Source organism: Atractosteus spatula, chromosome 4 (genome assembly GCF_055471065.1).
Source record: "Atractosteus spatula isolate fAtrSpa1 chromosome 4, fAtrSpa1.hap1, whole genome shotgun sequence".
Classification (NCBI taxonomy): domain Eukaryota; kingdom Metazoa; phylum Chordata; class Actinopteri; order Semionotiformes; family Lepisosteidae; genus Atractosteus; species Atractosteus spatula.
The window spans coordinates 71,589,736-71,605,619 of record NC_142709.1 but is presented as its reverse complement, the minus strand read 5'-3'; the positions used below and the strand labels follow the sequence as shown (position 1 = coordinate 71,605,619).

General features: G+C 48.1%; 3 protein-coding genes across 3 annotated transcripts; 2 read left to right on the top strand and 1 right to left on the bottom strand.

Moving 5' to 3' along the window:
* The first annotated feature begins 1,768 nt into the window (after positions 1–1,768).
* On the top strand, positions 1,769–2,689 carry LOC148837156 (glucose-dependent insulinotropic receptor-like). Its single transcript, XM_088914282.1, has one exon. It carries the CDS (start codon positions 1,769–1,771, stop codon positions 2,687–2,689), a length of 921 nt encoding a protein of 306 aa, XP_088770408.1.
* Positions 2,690–4,015: 1,326 nt separating this feature from the next.
* Positions 4,016–7,728, top strand: tsen34 (TSEN34 tRNA splicing endonuclease subunit). The gene is made up of 4 exons (XM_088913458.1): positions 4,016–4,988; positions 5,876–6,011; positions 6,595–6,873; positions 7,187–7,728. Exons 1-4 carry the CDS (start codon positions 4,626–4,628, stop codon positions 7,372–7,374), a joined length of 966 nt encoding a protein of 321 aa, XP_088769584.1. The 5' UTR covers positions 4,016–4,625; the 3' UTR covers positions 7,375–7,728.
* Positions 7,729–8,054: 326 nt separating this feature from the next.
* Positions 8,055–15,604, bottom strand: LOC148837154 (glutamate-rich protein 6). Its single transcript, XM_088913459.1, has 13 exons — positions 15,277–15,604; positions 14,981–15,050; positions 14,495–14,604; positions 13,860–13,921; positions 13,574–13,699; positions 12,994–13,095; positions 11,053–11,210; positions 10,616–10,683; positions 10,190–10,350; positions 9,900–9,982; positions 8,905–9,060; positions 8,495–8,723; positions 8,055–8,388 (listed from the first exon to the last, which is right to left on the bottom strand). The coding sequence occupies exons 1-13, from the start codon at positions 15,383–15,385 to the stop codon at positions 8,116–8,118; spliced, it is 1,707 nt and encodes a 568-aa protein (XP_088769585.1). The 5' UTR covers positions 15,386–15,604; the 3' UTR covers positions 8,055–8,115.
* Between the last annotated feature and the right edge of the window lie 280 nt (positions 15,605–15,884).

Here is a 15,884-nt window from a genome sequence, read left to right as displayed (position 1 = left end):
AGACCTTGGGTGTAAACTGGGCATTGCAGCTGCATTTAAACTTCCCATTCACTGCCGGAGTGAAAATCTAGCCTTAGCTAGATCTGGAAATGTGCCATCTTGCACCACAAGACGGGGGACTGAAATTTCCCTAGCGCCGTGCACAAGAGCAGGACTTTTACCCTTGTGTCCTAGATACACACCGACTCGGGCATCCCTGACGTTTCCCCTTAACTCAGCTGGGGAACTGATGCCTCACTTCAGTACTGGATGAATCCCATATAAAGGAACCCCATATATATAATGCCAGCAGCCATATCACCCTGCAACTCACAACTGGCAACCCACTGAAGCTAAGCAGGTGTGAGCCTGGTCAGTACCTGGATGGGAGACCTCCTGGGAAAAACTAAGGTTGCTGCTGGAAGAGGTGTTAGTGGGGCCAGCAGGGGGTGCTCACCCAGTGGTCCACGTGGGTCCTAATGCCCCAGTATAGCGATGGGGGACACTATACTGTAAACAGGTGCCGTCCTTCGGATGAGATGTAAAACCGAGGTCCTGACTCTCTGTGGTCATTAAAAATCCCAGGGCGTTTCTCGAAAAGTGTAGGGTTGTAACCCTGGCATCCTGGCCAAATTTCCCATTGGCCCTTACCAGTCATGGCCTCCTAATAACCCCCATCTATGAATTGGCTTCATTACTCTCTGCTCTCATCCCCACTAATAGCTGATGTGTGGTGAGCATTCTGGTGCACTATGGCTGCCGTCGCATCATCCAGGTGGGGCTGGTGGTGGTGGAGATCCCCATTACCTGTAAAGCACTTTGAGTGGAGTGTCCAGAAAAGTGCTATATAAGTGTAAGCAATTATTATTATAGAGAGTGTACTGTAATGAAAAGTGCTTTGTAAGTACAAGCCAATAAAGTTGCTGTTCCATGCCTCAGCCTTACAAAAGCACCCCAGTGCCTACTGTTCAATACATGAACCTAAAAAACAAGAACTCTTAGAATCTACTTCATTCTCTCCTCATGGCTGGATAATGGTTCTGTATTAAACTAAAGCAAGGAAGGATTCTCCTCCCTTTTAAATCGTAGTCTGCTTGCGTGTGACACTAAAGCAGTTAGATTAGTCTAAATGATGCTGACAGAATCAAGACGCATGTCATCGTGACATGCGAGGAAAAGTGAAATCTTTCACAGGTCTTAACCCATGGCGCTGAAAATCCTTAAGTAACTGAAATACAAAGACACCAGGGAAGCACAAAATACAGCAGTTTTAAACAGCCAGTATTTCAGCTGGATGCCTAAATATGAACCAATTATTGTAAGAGAGCAAAAACAACATGGGTTTCCTGGAAGCAACACTGAAAAGGCGTGTACCCTCAAGTACACATTGCGCATGACCAGTTGTGATAGCTTATCTAGCCTTGTTTGAACAAGGAGAGAAAGGGAAGATCTACGTGTGTATTTTGTGATAACTATTTCCCCCCTTTCATCACATCATTGCAGCAAAGTGTGGAGAACAGTCTGAGAACCTGTGAGTTGTATAACTCCAAAACGGGAGAAAACAGGACCAAATAACTTCAACGGGTTTGTCATTCACGCTGTGAAACGGACGGATTTTCCTCTAAATAATCAGAGAGATGTGCTAACAAATCTTGGCCGTCTTGCCGGATGCTGTTTCACGGGCGTTGACACAACCTCTGGAGAACCGAGACCCATGTCAGTTAGTGCACAGCGATGATTGCAGCGATCACGGTCTGATGAATCCCGCGGGGAACCGGCGCCGTTAGGAATGTCAGTTGTGTACGCCGTGTTGCACGCTACTTTGGGGATCTTGATTCCAGTTCCGAATATAGTTGTGATTATTGTGGCGTACAAGCTGATCAAGGCCAAGCGCGCGAAGGGCTATGTCTTCATCATCAACCTGGCTGTGGCGGACCTGCTGGTAGGGCTCATGTGCGTGGTGGAGACCCTGGACGATTTGTACGACGGCGACTTCGACAAGAATCTGACCTTCTGTCTGCTGAGGATCTGCTTCACCATCAGTCCCTGCGTGGGCTCTGTGCTGACTCTGCTGTTCATTTCTCTCGACCGGTGGCTGGCTGTAACCCGTCCGCTCCACTACCACAAAACCGTGACCAACAGGACCGTGTCGGTGGCCCTCGCCGCTCTCTGGGGTCTCTCTTACTTCGTGGGCAACCTGCCGCTAATTGCTCCACAGCTGCAGCAGACTAACTATACGGGCGTCTGTGGCCTTTTATACTCGACGAAGAATCAGTATCTGTACATCATTTGCTTTGTGGTTTTTATGCCCGTGTTCCTCACTTTGATCTGCGCCCAGATATTATTGGGCCGGACCGCTCACCTGCAGCGCCAGCGGATCCTGCAGGTCTCAGTCGGCCCCGCGTCCCCGCTGTCTGCAGACCTGAGACACTTCAAGGCGCTGCGCACGGTCCTCATAGTCATCGTCTGCTTCTCTGTGTCCTGGGGGCCCTACTACATCGCCGGGCTGGTGCAGGCCTCCTGCGCCCAGTGCCACCTGAAGGCCCTGCTGAGGGACGAGCTCTTCCTGCTGGGAGAACTCAACTCGCTCCTCAACCCCCTCATCTACGCCTTCTGCAGCAACGACATCAAGTCCCGCGTGTGTCAAGCCGGCTGGTGGAAGAAGATATCCCGGGCTCATGCTCTGCAGCTCCGCCACAATAAAACCTGACAATGGTTTGGGGATAATTTTAAGACCTCCCTGTGTCTGCTAAATACAATTCCATAACGGTTTTAAGTGTTTTGAATAACTTTCTTTCCAACTATATATACACGTGTGTGCCTATTACCTTATATATTGTATATATTACCTATATACCTTATTCGTTAGAACTGCTGTGTTTTGCATCGATTAAACTATTACATCGAATTGATGATCGAGGTTATCGTATTGAGGAATTTCAAGGTTTTTGTTAAAAAGCACAACCTTTGAACTGTGATTGTTTAATGGACGTCGCGTTTTTACGCATGCACTAGTGATAACAATAAGACATCACAGCATGTCCACGCAAACAGAATAAATTGAACTCGTTTTAATACTACCGAAACAGGAAAAAATCGAACACGTCCAGGCTGCTGTTACAGACACTAGGTGGTGCTACAGGGTTTTCCTTCACCGATGAGGATATTGCTTATAAAACAATAGCGCAGTCTCCCAAATACGTATTGAAGTGTTTTAGGCATGTTGTTTAACCCCTATGACAGTATGGATTAAAAACAAGAAATAATGCGCGCTCTCGATCTGTAATCAATTCATTATTTTACAACAAAAACCTTGCCGAAGACCTACACTACGGTATTTTGGAGGCTAATGAAGATGGAAACGTCATTGTTTTTATTGTTAATTCTTAATACACATTTACTTAAAATATTGTTACTGCATTAGGTTCACTTATTAACTGTATGTATTGATTTCCTCAGCTCCGTAGTACCTCATGTAAGGAATTAAAAGCGTAACTTATTTTCCCAGTCAAAACTAAAAAATAATACACTCCTGTTTAAACTGCGGTGCCGTGTGTGGCGACGAGAACCCCACAATAAATTTGCTTCTGCACGGCGTCGTTGTGCTAGAGCAAAAGAAAGTTTTCAAATTTTCTTAAATCCCAAAGCTTGCAAACGGATTGTCTGAAATGCGCCCCAAGAATCACCGTACCGCAGAGCGCTTCAAGTTTCAAATAACATTTCAGCAAGGTAAACGAAATAAGATTTGTCCAGTGTCTTCAATACAGAGTCGGAGTGAGGACACAGTAAAACAGTTTCCTGCACTCGGTCTGATACCTCCAAAGAAGGCTTCACAGCCGAAACGTTTTCCTTTCCTAGATTAAACCTTTACCTGTTCCTAAAAGATACGACTTACCTCTTTATTGAGAAAAAAAATAAGAGCTGATCAGACCCAGATAAGGAGGCCGCCATGTTGACGGACGTCACCGCGTCCATGGGAACAGCCCCCAGGTCGCCGGAAACGCCCGAGGCCTTCCGGAGACCACCGAAGGCCGCCATATTGGAGTTGAAATGCAATCGGGTCGTGTTCCTCCTACCGGGTGAGCAAAACCGGTTAGAGGTTTCGTGCTCTCGCCGTTAAATAGAGCTAAAAGCTAGGGTTTTGCATTAGAGCTTATGTTCCACTTCTGCTTAAGCAGCTTAACCTCAGTTTGAGGTCCAGTAATTCTAGGGAAAGCGTAATGTGCACGCGGAGAGCTGTCTGTTCAGATAGATGCTCCGGATTGCAGGTTATTTACACAAATACAACGCGTGCGTAAGTGGTTAAATTAAGAGCTGTCCGAGTTAAATATCGCATATCAAAGTAAAATTACTAGACATCACAATGCAGCAGGGTTATTTTATTAAATATTCTGATTGAGATTATAATATCAACGTGTCTCTTCAAGACTTTCATTGCACTGTCGGACCCGAGCGAGGAAGGGTTGCAGATTTGCAGACACGAGTTTCAAGTCCGAAGGCACATAGCAGGGAAGACCCACTGCTTGATGGGTTTTGCACGCTCCGGCAAGGCTGCTGGTCTAAACGGAGATAAACGATAAAGGGGAGCTAGGAAACAGAAGAAAAAGTTTCAGAGGAACAGATGAAGTAATACAGCTGTGTAACCCATGGCCGCACACCAAGGAGAGACGGGGTTTGAAAGTGAGCCAGAGACTGGGGGGGACGGGAGATGCAAACAGCCAGCCGAACCCGGGTCCGAAGAAGAGAAGCTTCCGGCTGAGCCCGGTTTGGAGACGGACGCTGCGGCAGCCCGGGTCTATCTCTGCGGCTCCACTCCTCTGCTGTGGAGGGCGGCCGACGTCCGGAGGGTCCGGGAGCGGGCGGGCGTGGTGGGCACGCTCATCGGATCCCTGGCCCGCCAGCCCCGCCAGAACCTCCGCTTGGGCCGGCCGGCCCAGCTGCTGCCGGAGGAGGCCCGCCTGCTGAGGGACACGGGCCGCGCCGTGCTGGTCACCGCAGCCTCGCCGGAGGTGAGCGCAGTCCTGGGTTTTCCCTTCCTCCGTTTCCCGACACCCCGCGGTGAGAGGCTCTGGCTGGGTCAGCTTGAGAGGTGACAAAGTGACGGGAAAAATCTGGTTTAATTACTCTTGGCTCTTCCAGCACAAGACTAATGTTTATATAATGATTTATAGCCAGTTTGTACATGGGGTACATTGATATATAAACTGGCTGTAAATTAACTCCCAGCTGGCAGTCCACTGGAGCTCAACAGGTGTGAGCCAGGCCAGTACCTGGATATGAGACTCCTGGGAAAGCTGAGGCTGCTGCTGGAAGAGGTGTTAGTGGGACCAGCAGGGGGCGCTCACCCTGCGGCCCGTGTGGGTCCTAATGCCCCTCGTTCTTCTGGTGAGACGTAAAACCGAGGTCCTGACTCTCTGTGGTCTTTAAAACTCCCAGGGCGTTTCTTGAAAAGAGTAGGGGTGTAACCCCAGTGCCCTGGCCAAGTTTCCCCCTGGCCTTTACCAGTCATGGCCTCTTAATAATCCCCATCTCTGAACTGGCTTCATCACTCTGCTCTCCTCCCCACTGAGAGCTGGTGTGTGGGGAGCGGACTGGCGCATCATCCAGGTGGGGCTGCACATTGGTGGTGGTGGAGGGGATCCCCATAAGCTGTAAAGCTCTTTGAGTGGAGTGTCCAGAGAAGCGCTACATAAGTTTAAGGATTATTATTAATAACTGGTTTCGGCTGCCTCCCCCCCTGCCTCTCTTGCTATTGAGGTCTGGGTCTGTATAGACTTGGTCTAAAATAAGTGAAAGTCTGTGACCTTGTTCAGAATAGTTCCTCATGCGAGTGCCCCCGAGTCTCCAGCTGCGCGTCCGGAGTTTGAACGTCAGGTAGGAAGTTTTTTTCTTCCAGGCTGAAGATGGCGTGAGGGCAGAGGAGGTGGAGAGATACCGAGAGAGGCTGCAGCACAGCTTCCTGGAGCAGAAGAAGATCGCCCTGGAGGACAGGAAGCAAGTGCTGCAGAGAGTGATGAACCAGAAACAGAGAGGTAAAGGGCTGCAGTGAGGCGTAAGCCGAGCGGTGGTACGAGGCTGGGGCTGCCTTGCTGACCTCTCCTGGCAGCCTCCCAGCGAGAGCGGTTGTTCATGTCACACACGCTCCTAGATGCCAGTCTGTCTTTCTCCCCCGTGCTGGACTCCTTTCCCTCAGCTGTGCTCCACGAGCGCTCTGCCTTGCTGTCTGCGGGCAGCCGGGGGAGAACGTCCTCGCCTGTGGAAGGGGTGCCGATCTCCTCCGCCCCTGCTGGGATTCGGTCCCGGTCGGCTGCAGGCCGACGGCGTGCGGAACGGGGCCCAGCGCGCTGAGCCGGTTACAGGAGGGAGTGTCTGTCTGGAGCCTAGACAGAAAAGGACGCGGCAGAAAAGGACCCGCGCCTTCGCTGCCGTCCAGGGGGCGGCGCTGTGCGGCCGAGCGGGCGCGATCGAGTGCCAGCAGGGGCAGGAGCTGAGCTCAGCCGAGTCCTCTGCCCCCGCGGAGCTCCACTGCCCAGACCGCGGCAGGAGCTGGCTTCCCTTCTCGAGCTCGCTCGCTCGCTCGGCACTCTGGGACTCTGACCCTTCTTCCTCTTCCAGACGGGGGCGCCGCGAGCGCGGAGCAGCCGCTCAGGGATCGGCTGAGCTCCCTGGAGAGCTCCTTCACGTTCCCCGAGGCGGCGACGGCGGTGCAGCTGTGCACCGCCAGGGCGCGACTCGGGTACGAGCCGGAGGAGCGCCTCCTGATGGCCGGCGACTGGCCCCAGCCGTGCGACGAGAGGATGGAGGCGCGGTATCGGGTGTACCGGGACTTGCGGCGGCGGGGCTACTACGTCACGCCCGCCGGCAAATTTGGAGGAGACTACCTCGTCTATCCAGGTATGTATTCACCGGGAGCCTCCGACTCCGGTCCTGGAGAGACTGATCTCCTAGGGAACTCTCGGAAGTAGTCAGATAAGCAAGTAACTTATTCGATGAAGGCAAATGATTCGTTACCGATCTCTAAATTGCTTAATTTAACAAGTGGCTAGCCTGTGCCAGGCCTGTAGAAGCTGGTGATTTAGCGATGAGCTGTGAAACCCGTTGGGTGGGGGCTCTCCTGGACCGGGGTCGGAGCCTCCTGTGCTGCGTCACGCGAGACCACGCACACAGAGGGGTGTCCGCGCCTCAGAGTGCCTGTCCTCTCCTCCAGGGGACCCCCTGCGCTTCCACGCTCACTTCATCGCCGTGTGTCTTCCCCCGGAGGCCGAGACGCCGCTCAGCGACCTCCTGGCTCTGTCTCGGCTGGGCTCCAACGTCAAGAAGACTGTGTTGCTGTGCTCCCCGGGCGAGAGCGGGGGGGTCGTCTACACCTCCCTGCAGTGGAGTGGCATGGTCTAGGCGAGGGGGCGGTGGTGAGTCGGAGAGTCGGAGAGGGTGTGGATCCTTTGGGGTGCAGAGGGACACCCTGGGGTCCCTCCGATTACGAGGGTGCTGTTAGAAAGTGTGCACAGGCTGGCCTTTCAGCTGACCTTCCTCCCTGCCAGCACTGTGCCGCTCCCGTGCCTGTCTCACAGATGTGCCTTTCTGCCTTCGGAGTTGGCTTTCTTATTTCAATCTGGACAAACCTCAAGCCTGCCTGGATGGAGTTCTGCACCTTTGCTACTTGCACAGCTGGAATAATAAAAATCCAGTGGTCAAGAGGGGGTATCAGTCTGTATGGATAAAGACAATAAATGACTTTTTTAAGGGAAATCTCGTTTTTCTTTTGTGTAACATACATGGCATAACCTAGCATTAGCACATGCTAACTGTGATTGAAGAATGCAGTTTTAATATTCCATGCAGACAGGATTAGAAGCATCATGTCTGTTGCTTGCAGAGATGGGCTCCCGGGCCCCCCCCACAACCCTGATGTGGGTGAAGCAGTTAAGAAAAGAGATGGGTGAAAGTCTGAGAGGAGACGGCTGTGTTTGTCGTGTTTGTACAGCGTGTTCCAGGGTCGTGTGTTACATTCCTATATACTGTACATGGAAAAAAGGACCGTCGGGCCTCTACTTGAACATGGCCCTGTCAGTTCACAACTGGCAGTAATGGAAGTTTCCCGTTGATCGTGCAGCTGCTTTTCCGGTCTGGTGCGAGTCACAGGCAGTCTTTCACGGAGGCTTTGATGAACGCCCTCTCTCCCTCGTCCAGCCGCAGGCCCCCCGCCGAGCAGACGCTCCACAGCCTCCGGCTGAGCGAGGTCAGGTACGAGGGGGGCTTGGCTCTGGGCGGCTGCCCGTGGGCGGGGAAGCGCAGGCAGCTGTGCAGTTTGTGCAAGGCGGAGTGCAGCTTTATCCTCCCCGCCAGCAGGAGCAGGTCCTCCTTCAGCAGGGCGGGCTTGGGGGGCGGAGCGAGTCTGGGGTCCTTCACCTGGGGGAGCGACGAGACGGTTACCGGCTGACGGCAGCTGGGAGCCCCCCCCCCCCCAACACCTGCGGACGGGTTTGATTTATGCCTTCCAGAACACGTGCTGTACCTGCAGGACCGTGCCCACGCTGAACCTGGCCTGCTGCCCCAGAGCCAGGAAGGACACGGACATCTTCCTTTGTTCCAGCACGCGGACGCCGACGTGAGGGTTCAGCGACAGGAACAGGGGTTTGAAGGGGGCCGGCCGATCGGAGGCAGGGAGCTCGCTCCACCTCCATCTCCGCAGCTTGGCGCCCCTCTCATCCAGGCACAGCCCGCCGAAAAGATCGATGCTCAGCCTGCGCCGCACGGGGGGGAAATGATAATCGTGGCGATGCTTTTGCATTTGAGACTCAAATGGATTGTCTTGGGTTGTTTCTGTTCATTGGTGCATGAGCAATAGCGATTCAATTACTGCACTGCAGGGCAAAGAATTGTTACAGGACAAAAAGCTAACTGGAAATTGGAGACGGACCCTACCAAACAACTCCATTCGGATGATAGCAAGTGGCTTTTCCGTTGGACTGGAATATGGCCTGGATGGCCGCTTCTCCCAGCCTGTCCTCCTGCACCACGCATGCGGATTCATTTTTCTCATTGACAATGACCAGGATTGACAGGTTTCCAGAGGGATAACTAGGACGCTGATGATAAGGAACATGAAACAAGCTGTATCGCGTTAAAACAAGGGGAAATCAGCACGAGTGATGGGAAAAAAGTGAAGAGATGCTTATCCCAAGTGCTTGATACATATACTTATAAAAGCAAACAATGGCAATCTCTGGCACAGGGAGAAATTAAATCGACAAGCAAGGAAAGGACTGTGTCTTTTACCACACCTTTATGCATTTCAGATACTGAAAAGCAGAGTAGCAGTAAGTACGTTTAAGACAAAGATCACAAAAAGCTTATGAAGGCCTCCCTAACACTGGAATAGGGTATATATAAAATCTTCAAGATAGTTATTGGATTATTCTTTTGTGAATTCAAGTACATTGTAGATCAAGGAGGTTTTTTCATTAGCATTGCATATAACTCCCCTCTCCTGGGATGATCACAATGATTCACATATTCTTTCATCTGGCTTCTGTAGCTCCGCTGGGTTGCTTTGTTACTTATGCAAACTAAAGGGACAAAAAAAACCCTCATCTGCATTTCACTGCCTGCAGAGAATTAAAGAACAGACTATTATTTAGTTGCAAAATGGATATATCTTGAGCTGTCTTAATACACACACACACCTGTGTTCTTCACTCCTCTTTCTCCTTGAGAAGGAGAAAAACAGAACAGTGAATGCATGACCTGATCTGAAAGGTGTGCAGATAGGTGTGGGGTAAAGAAATAGCACAGAGGTAGTCCACCGCATGCAGCTCCCATTGATGAAAAGCATTAACGTCTTTATTGTGAGGGGTCACAATACTGACCCTACTCCTGCTCAGGTTTTGAAGTCGAGGTGCCTGCAGTCAGAAGGATACAAGACTTGAGCTGAGCCATCAGGGAAAATAGTCAGGAACTTTTTTCCATTGGCGTAGTATTTCTCTGTGAATTTCTCCTTATCCTGTAAAAGACAGAAATAAATGTAGCATGTGACAAAATGCTTTAAAAGACTGTTAAGGAAGGATAGAATATTATGGTAGATTTAAGGCTGGTGTTTGTGATTATGTGGGAGAGCTAACTGCCCTGTGGCGCACAGTCAGCACCCCCAGCCTACTGGTAAAAGGTTCAGCAGAGGTGTTGTGTCTGAGAAGGAGGAGACCAGACCCACCCTGCTGCGTGTCAGGGTGAAACCCCCCTCGAATGTGAAGAAGACTTCCTCTTCTCTTCCGGCTCCATCTGGCATCTCTGTCTCCTGAACTACAGTCCAGCTTCCCTCCTTCGGCACACAGCTGGACAGCTGGTAGCTAATGGTTTTCATGGATTTGGAGTCTGGGTTTGTCGATAAGAACACAAGTAGAAAGGAAAAGCAGGACTTCTCCACTTACAGTATGTGTTTCCTAGATTTTTGGATAAAACTGCTGATACGTTTTAATCAGCCCTGAAGCTATGGTTATAACTTCAGATATTTGAGTTTTTCAATTGCCTGCATCATGTTTTTTTTTTCTCAGACTAGCTCAGCATCATCAAAAGTCACGATTTAACGAGATGGAATGACATATCGGGTATAGAGACAGGGTACTGTAGTTGAACTCACAGCTATTGGGGACGGGATCATTCAGCTCAGCTGTCTGGTAATACTTCTCAAGGGCTCGTTCTTGTAGCCTAATGAAGGAAACACACATGAAAGTTAGTGCTTTTGGGTTTTTTTCCCCATGGGCTCAGTATAGGTGTGAAGCACAAAGCCTTGCTTTACTGTAGGGCAGAACAAACATTATATTACTACAGTGTTTCACTGTGCAGTTCACTAATGAGGATGATAGGCTATTGGATTTCTTTGCAGTTGTGAGGGTAAGGCTGACATTGCCTGCACTGGCTGGGTAAAGAACACTTCTGATCATTCCTTCTCCTCCTCCTCCGTGGGCTACTTCTGATCTTGGTCAAGGTTTAATGGAAGAAAAAAAAACATTGCTTTTCTTGCAACAGGGGCAAGAAGATCGCTTTGTCTTGCTCTACGTCTCAGACTGAACGTGCCTCTGCGCTGCTCTCTTCTTGGCTCTCTCTCTCTCTCGTGTGTCTTCGTCAGGGGGGTGAAGGCTGATGCTGGCCTCCCCACCCTGGTTCTCCAGAATGACACTCTTCTCACTTACTAGGAACTCATGCAACCGCTGGTACTCTGGACAGCAGAAAAGCTGGGAGGAATAATGAAAAACGAGCGCAGTATGACTTTGACATGGTTAAAATTACATGTAGAGAAATTCTAGTTAAGAGTTCTCTTAACAGCAGTTACAGTTAACATCCATCTCTTCCACGCTGACACCACCAGCTGAATTGCAGGACATTTAAATATTAGACTTTGAATCAAGAATTAAATGGATGGTGAAAACAATTACAATTATGATTAGTAAGATGATGGTGTTGCATTCCTTGGGGGGGATATTCAAATGTTTAGATTTCCCATTCTAAAAAAAGAAATTAAAACAATAAGCAGCACTGAGACACAAGCTGGCTGAAAATCCAGGCAGTCACACGATTGTACTAATATTTAACAGCGGTCCAGTCTCGGTTGACTCATTTAGACAGCCTTCCTAGTGGATCAATGGAGAAGATGGGTTTAAAAAGATACCAGACAGAGACGGGGAAAAGTGGCAAAGAGAAGAGCAGGAGAGAGAGTGTGCACCTCCTTCAACCGACCCGGAGACCAGAGTTTGTCCAGATAATGTGAGCACTAAAAAGTACTGGAATCTTGGCTCCGACGAAGGGACTTGTTGTCTTCGGTTTGTAACATATATCAGGCTAAAAGAAATCTCTCATTGTTGAGTGATACATTATCTGAATAGGGAAATGTGTTCCCAGTTGTTCAGCCTCTGTTACGGAGAGTGATGTAGTTCTGTGCGTAATCTTTAATCTGACAGGATACTATTTGTATTACTCCTTTTCAATAGGCAGTATTTGTGCCTCACTTACACGGAGAGCTGTGGGTTTTCTGCATCTGTAGAAGGCAGTACTACAGACTACAGTACTCACAGATCTGTCAATAGTACAAGTGACACCTTGTGTTCTGTGTATTTCAAATTTATTGCAATTAAACTTGAGTGAGCTGCCTGGACAGTACTTTGTTGCCATGCTGTCCCATGTGACGCTTGGTTTTACCTGGCAACAGGCGTTTAGTCTGTTAATTTTTACACGTTTGTAATAATAATTCATTGTATTTGTAGAGCACTTTTCACAAGAACCAGCAGCCCGACTTTAAAGCAGTTCAGGTTTAGGAGTGAGAAATTGCTCCATCATTTAAGGGGGCTCCATAGAGGGTGGAGCATGCAAGTCGAGTGGGGTTTAGCCAGGTCACTAGATACAGGAGCCTTGGGGGGGGGGGTGTATATACAGTACTACACTTCCTCTATATGCAGAACCATGTGTGTATAAGAAGATGGTAAAGTTAAGCAGAATTGTTTTTCAAGTCATGACGTCTGATGTCCATGCTTGTAGGTTAATTGGCCCTGGTGTGAGTGTGTGCGTGTCTGTGTCTGTGTGTGCCCTGTGATGGACTGGCGTCCCATCCAAGGTGTACCAAGCCTTGCACCCGTTGTTTGCTGGTAAAGGCTCCAGCTCTCCTGTGTTCATCCTGAATTGGTGTCCTATGCTGAGAGCTTCTGAGAATAAACATGGGTGTCTGTGAAAGTCAGGAGACTTGCTATGAAAGGGAAAAGTCTGAAGCTGTTGTATAAGAAAACGTCAGAGGGTATTAGTGGGTTGGTGGTGTGATAACAGCTCAAGAGTGACGTGTCAGGGACTGACCCCATCCTTCTGCCCTACTGTCAGGAGATAAACGAACACAGATTCCAGGAAGTAATATTTCCGTGCACACAAGCATTCAGCTGATAAGGAAAGGACACAGCCGGTCACAACTTGCTTTTGATATTTGCTTTCTCGTTCATCAGAGCTGCACAATAAGGTCTCTGTCCACTTTTTCACCTCACTGGCACGTCCGCTTCCGATCTGGTCGCAGGTGGGAAATGGCAGTGTTGGTCTGCCACAGAATTCACATTCTGCATTTGGAGCCACAGTTTCAGGTGGCTGTGAAACAACAAGAACAGACAGAAGAGATCAGCCAGGCTCTGGTTGTGTCTTTTCAGGTATCGAACTTAAACTTATCAGCAGAGGTCCAGGGACTATTGCTCTGAGTATATTGCTCAAAAACACCTGTCACAGCTACAGACCAATGCTTCTGATGAAAGAGATCACTTTAATATATGGAAATCAGTAACGACAACTTTTGTGCTTTAGAAGTCTTGGGCCTATAGACTCCTGCTAGGTTCTGTGATTCTGCAGTCGTGAGAATGAGTCATGTTCTAAAATTCTGTGAAGATTTTATTTGATGGAGTCAAGTGCAAATTCTTTTGTGCAAAGATCTCCTTTAACATTACTACCACCATAAAAATACACAGAGAGGAAAAATAAATGTCTTGCAAAGTCCATGTCTTTAGATACAAAGTATTTGGATTTAGGATATTATTATAGAGAAGAATTAATAAAGCAGAAGCAGACACTGTACCTGATCAGTAACACTTCTGTAACTGGAGTTGAGGTCCCTCGATTCTTGCTTGTAGCTCAGTATAGCAGGCATTCCAATTCCAGGGATTAATGGGGAGTCTAATAGCTGCAGTAAGTCTTCAGTAAGCTTTCAGACAAAACAAATGCCATATATACAGTATGTAGAGACATTCAGTGCCTCTGCTTTGAAAAAGAATGTGATTCATGTGCACATTATAACATGTGTACGTTATAACAGTTATCATTTGCAAACTGTACATCAGTTAATTGAGAATAAATTGTATTACTTGCACATCTGTGAAAGTGCCCATCTCCTTTAGCTCCTGGTCTGAGCATGAAGAAACCGAATCTGAGCGGACAGATAAAAGAACACTACATGTTATCGAAGCGCGAGTAGCATAGGCCACCATAAGCTGTTTTTCTAAACATGTCACACAAAACAGTAGTGTAGAGCCATGTTTAAAGTTCTAGTCCCATCACTGGAAGGTTGTGGGGTGAAATACCAAGTGAGACACTGCTGGTCTATCCTTGAGCGAGGCACCTGGCCTGAATTATTGCAGTAAAATGTAAAGCTGTATGAATAGGTGGAAACATAGGTCCCTAAAAATTAAAAGTTTGAAATTTTGGTTGGTTAATGTATTCTCTTTATAAGCAAAGATATGTTCTTTAAGACTTTAATATACATGTTTATAGTAAGTCTTTAGCTGCATTCAGGCTACCTTCACTTCCCTGGGATTCAGTTGTAATATACACTCCATCCTAACAGACCAACTGAACCAAACACATCGACAAAAAAGGCCCACAAACCCTTTTGTCAGCACAAATAAAATCTGGATTTGAGAAGGCACTCATTCTGTCGTTTTGGGAGAGGTGCCCATCCAAGATGTGGAGATAACTGACCAGAGGTGGAGGAGCACCTTACCGGAGTCCTGAGGCCAGAGGTCACACTGACACCTTTCTCCGGGTTGGGATATCATGGATTCTCCTTCCAGTAGGACTCCACACCGAGGGCAGAGATCTGTTTCTGAATGGCTGCACCAACGTTTAATTGTTTTATTAAGGAAAAAAAAGCTAAATCTTATTATTGAGTGACTGTTTCACTGACCCGTTTAACTAGATGGGGGCTCATTTTTAATCAAAAAGAATCACATTATTGTGATGGTACAGATGCAGTGGTTTCAGTCTTATCTTTGGATCTCACAGTGGATAAGATGCAAATTTAAAAATGTGTTATCTCACATCTTTACGTCAAAAGTCAACAGATAACATACTGAACTGTCATGGCACTTGAGAATGTAATTCAGAGAAGTGCTTGTCACATAACATGTCCTACCACCATAATATCCACTGAAGTGATGAGATGCCCAAACAATACAGCAGGTTTCAATATTGGTGGATGTCAACTCACTTCTCCAGCGACTGTGATGAGGAAGGGATGCAATCTTCTCTAGAAAACCCTTGGAGTATTCTGGGAAAACCTGAGAACCGAAGGAGCTACAGTATTACAGCACGTATGCAACAGCTGAGCAGGATGAATGTTGGCTTTAACGATACTCGTTCTTTTGAGTTTCTGTAAACTTTGCATTCCTTTGAAGTACTTCCTTAGCAATGCACCTCTTCATACTGATGAGTTCAGCCTTAGCTATGCTTGAATGATGCCTGAATGACACCCACCCTTTTAATACACTTTTACACTTTATTTACCTTGTAGTTTAGGCTTCTGCTCCACTACTGTCTCTTCTCGATCGTGGCCAGGCTGTGCTCTTGCCTCTGTGCCTTCCAGCTGAGAGCTTTGAACACTTTCCTCCTCCATTCTTCACACATTAACGCTGATTCCGAATAACCTTGAGGTATTGTTCCCCCTGCTTTATTGTCTTTGCATCAGTTCTTAACTACCTCATGGAGATTTTAAAAGAACGTGACGTGTAGCATGCCTACCGATGGTTGCATTTTTCTCCAAACAAACCAGTGCTGAACTATAGCCTGAAATTTTCTTTCCAAGCCTAGAATTAACATTGCACTGTTTACAGTATCCTTGGAGATGGTGGGTGTAGCACATCTAGTATCTAATGGCTACCCTTGGAATGCAGTCCACTGCTTAAAGGGAAAGTGCTCACGATGAAGTAAAAAAATGTTACTGGTCTCTTTGGTAAGTGTATGTCACAGGGACATTTTTTACCTTGAGTAAAGGTTTAGGGTACCAGGCATCAAGAAGTGCTCTTACATTTCTCCAAGGAAAAGGCTCTCTTTCAATGGCCTTGCTGAGATTTTTATAGAACTGCAGCCTCAGACCTCTTGGGTTCCTCTTACAT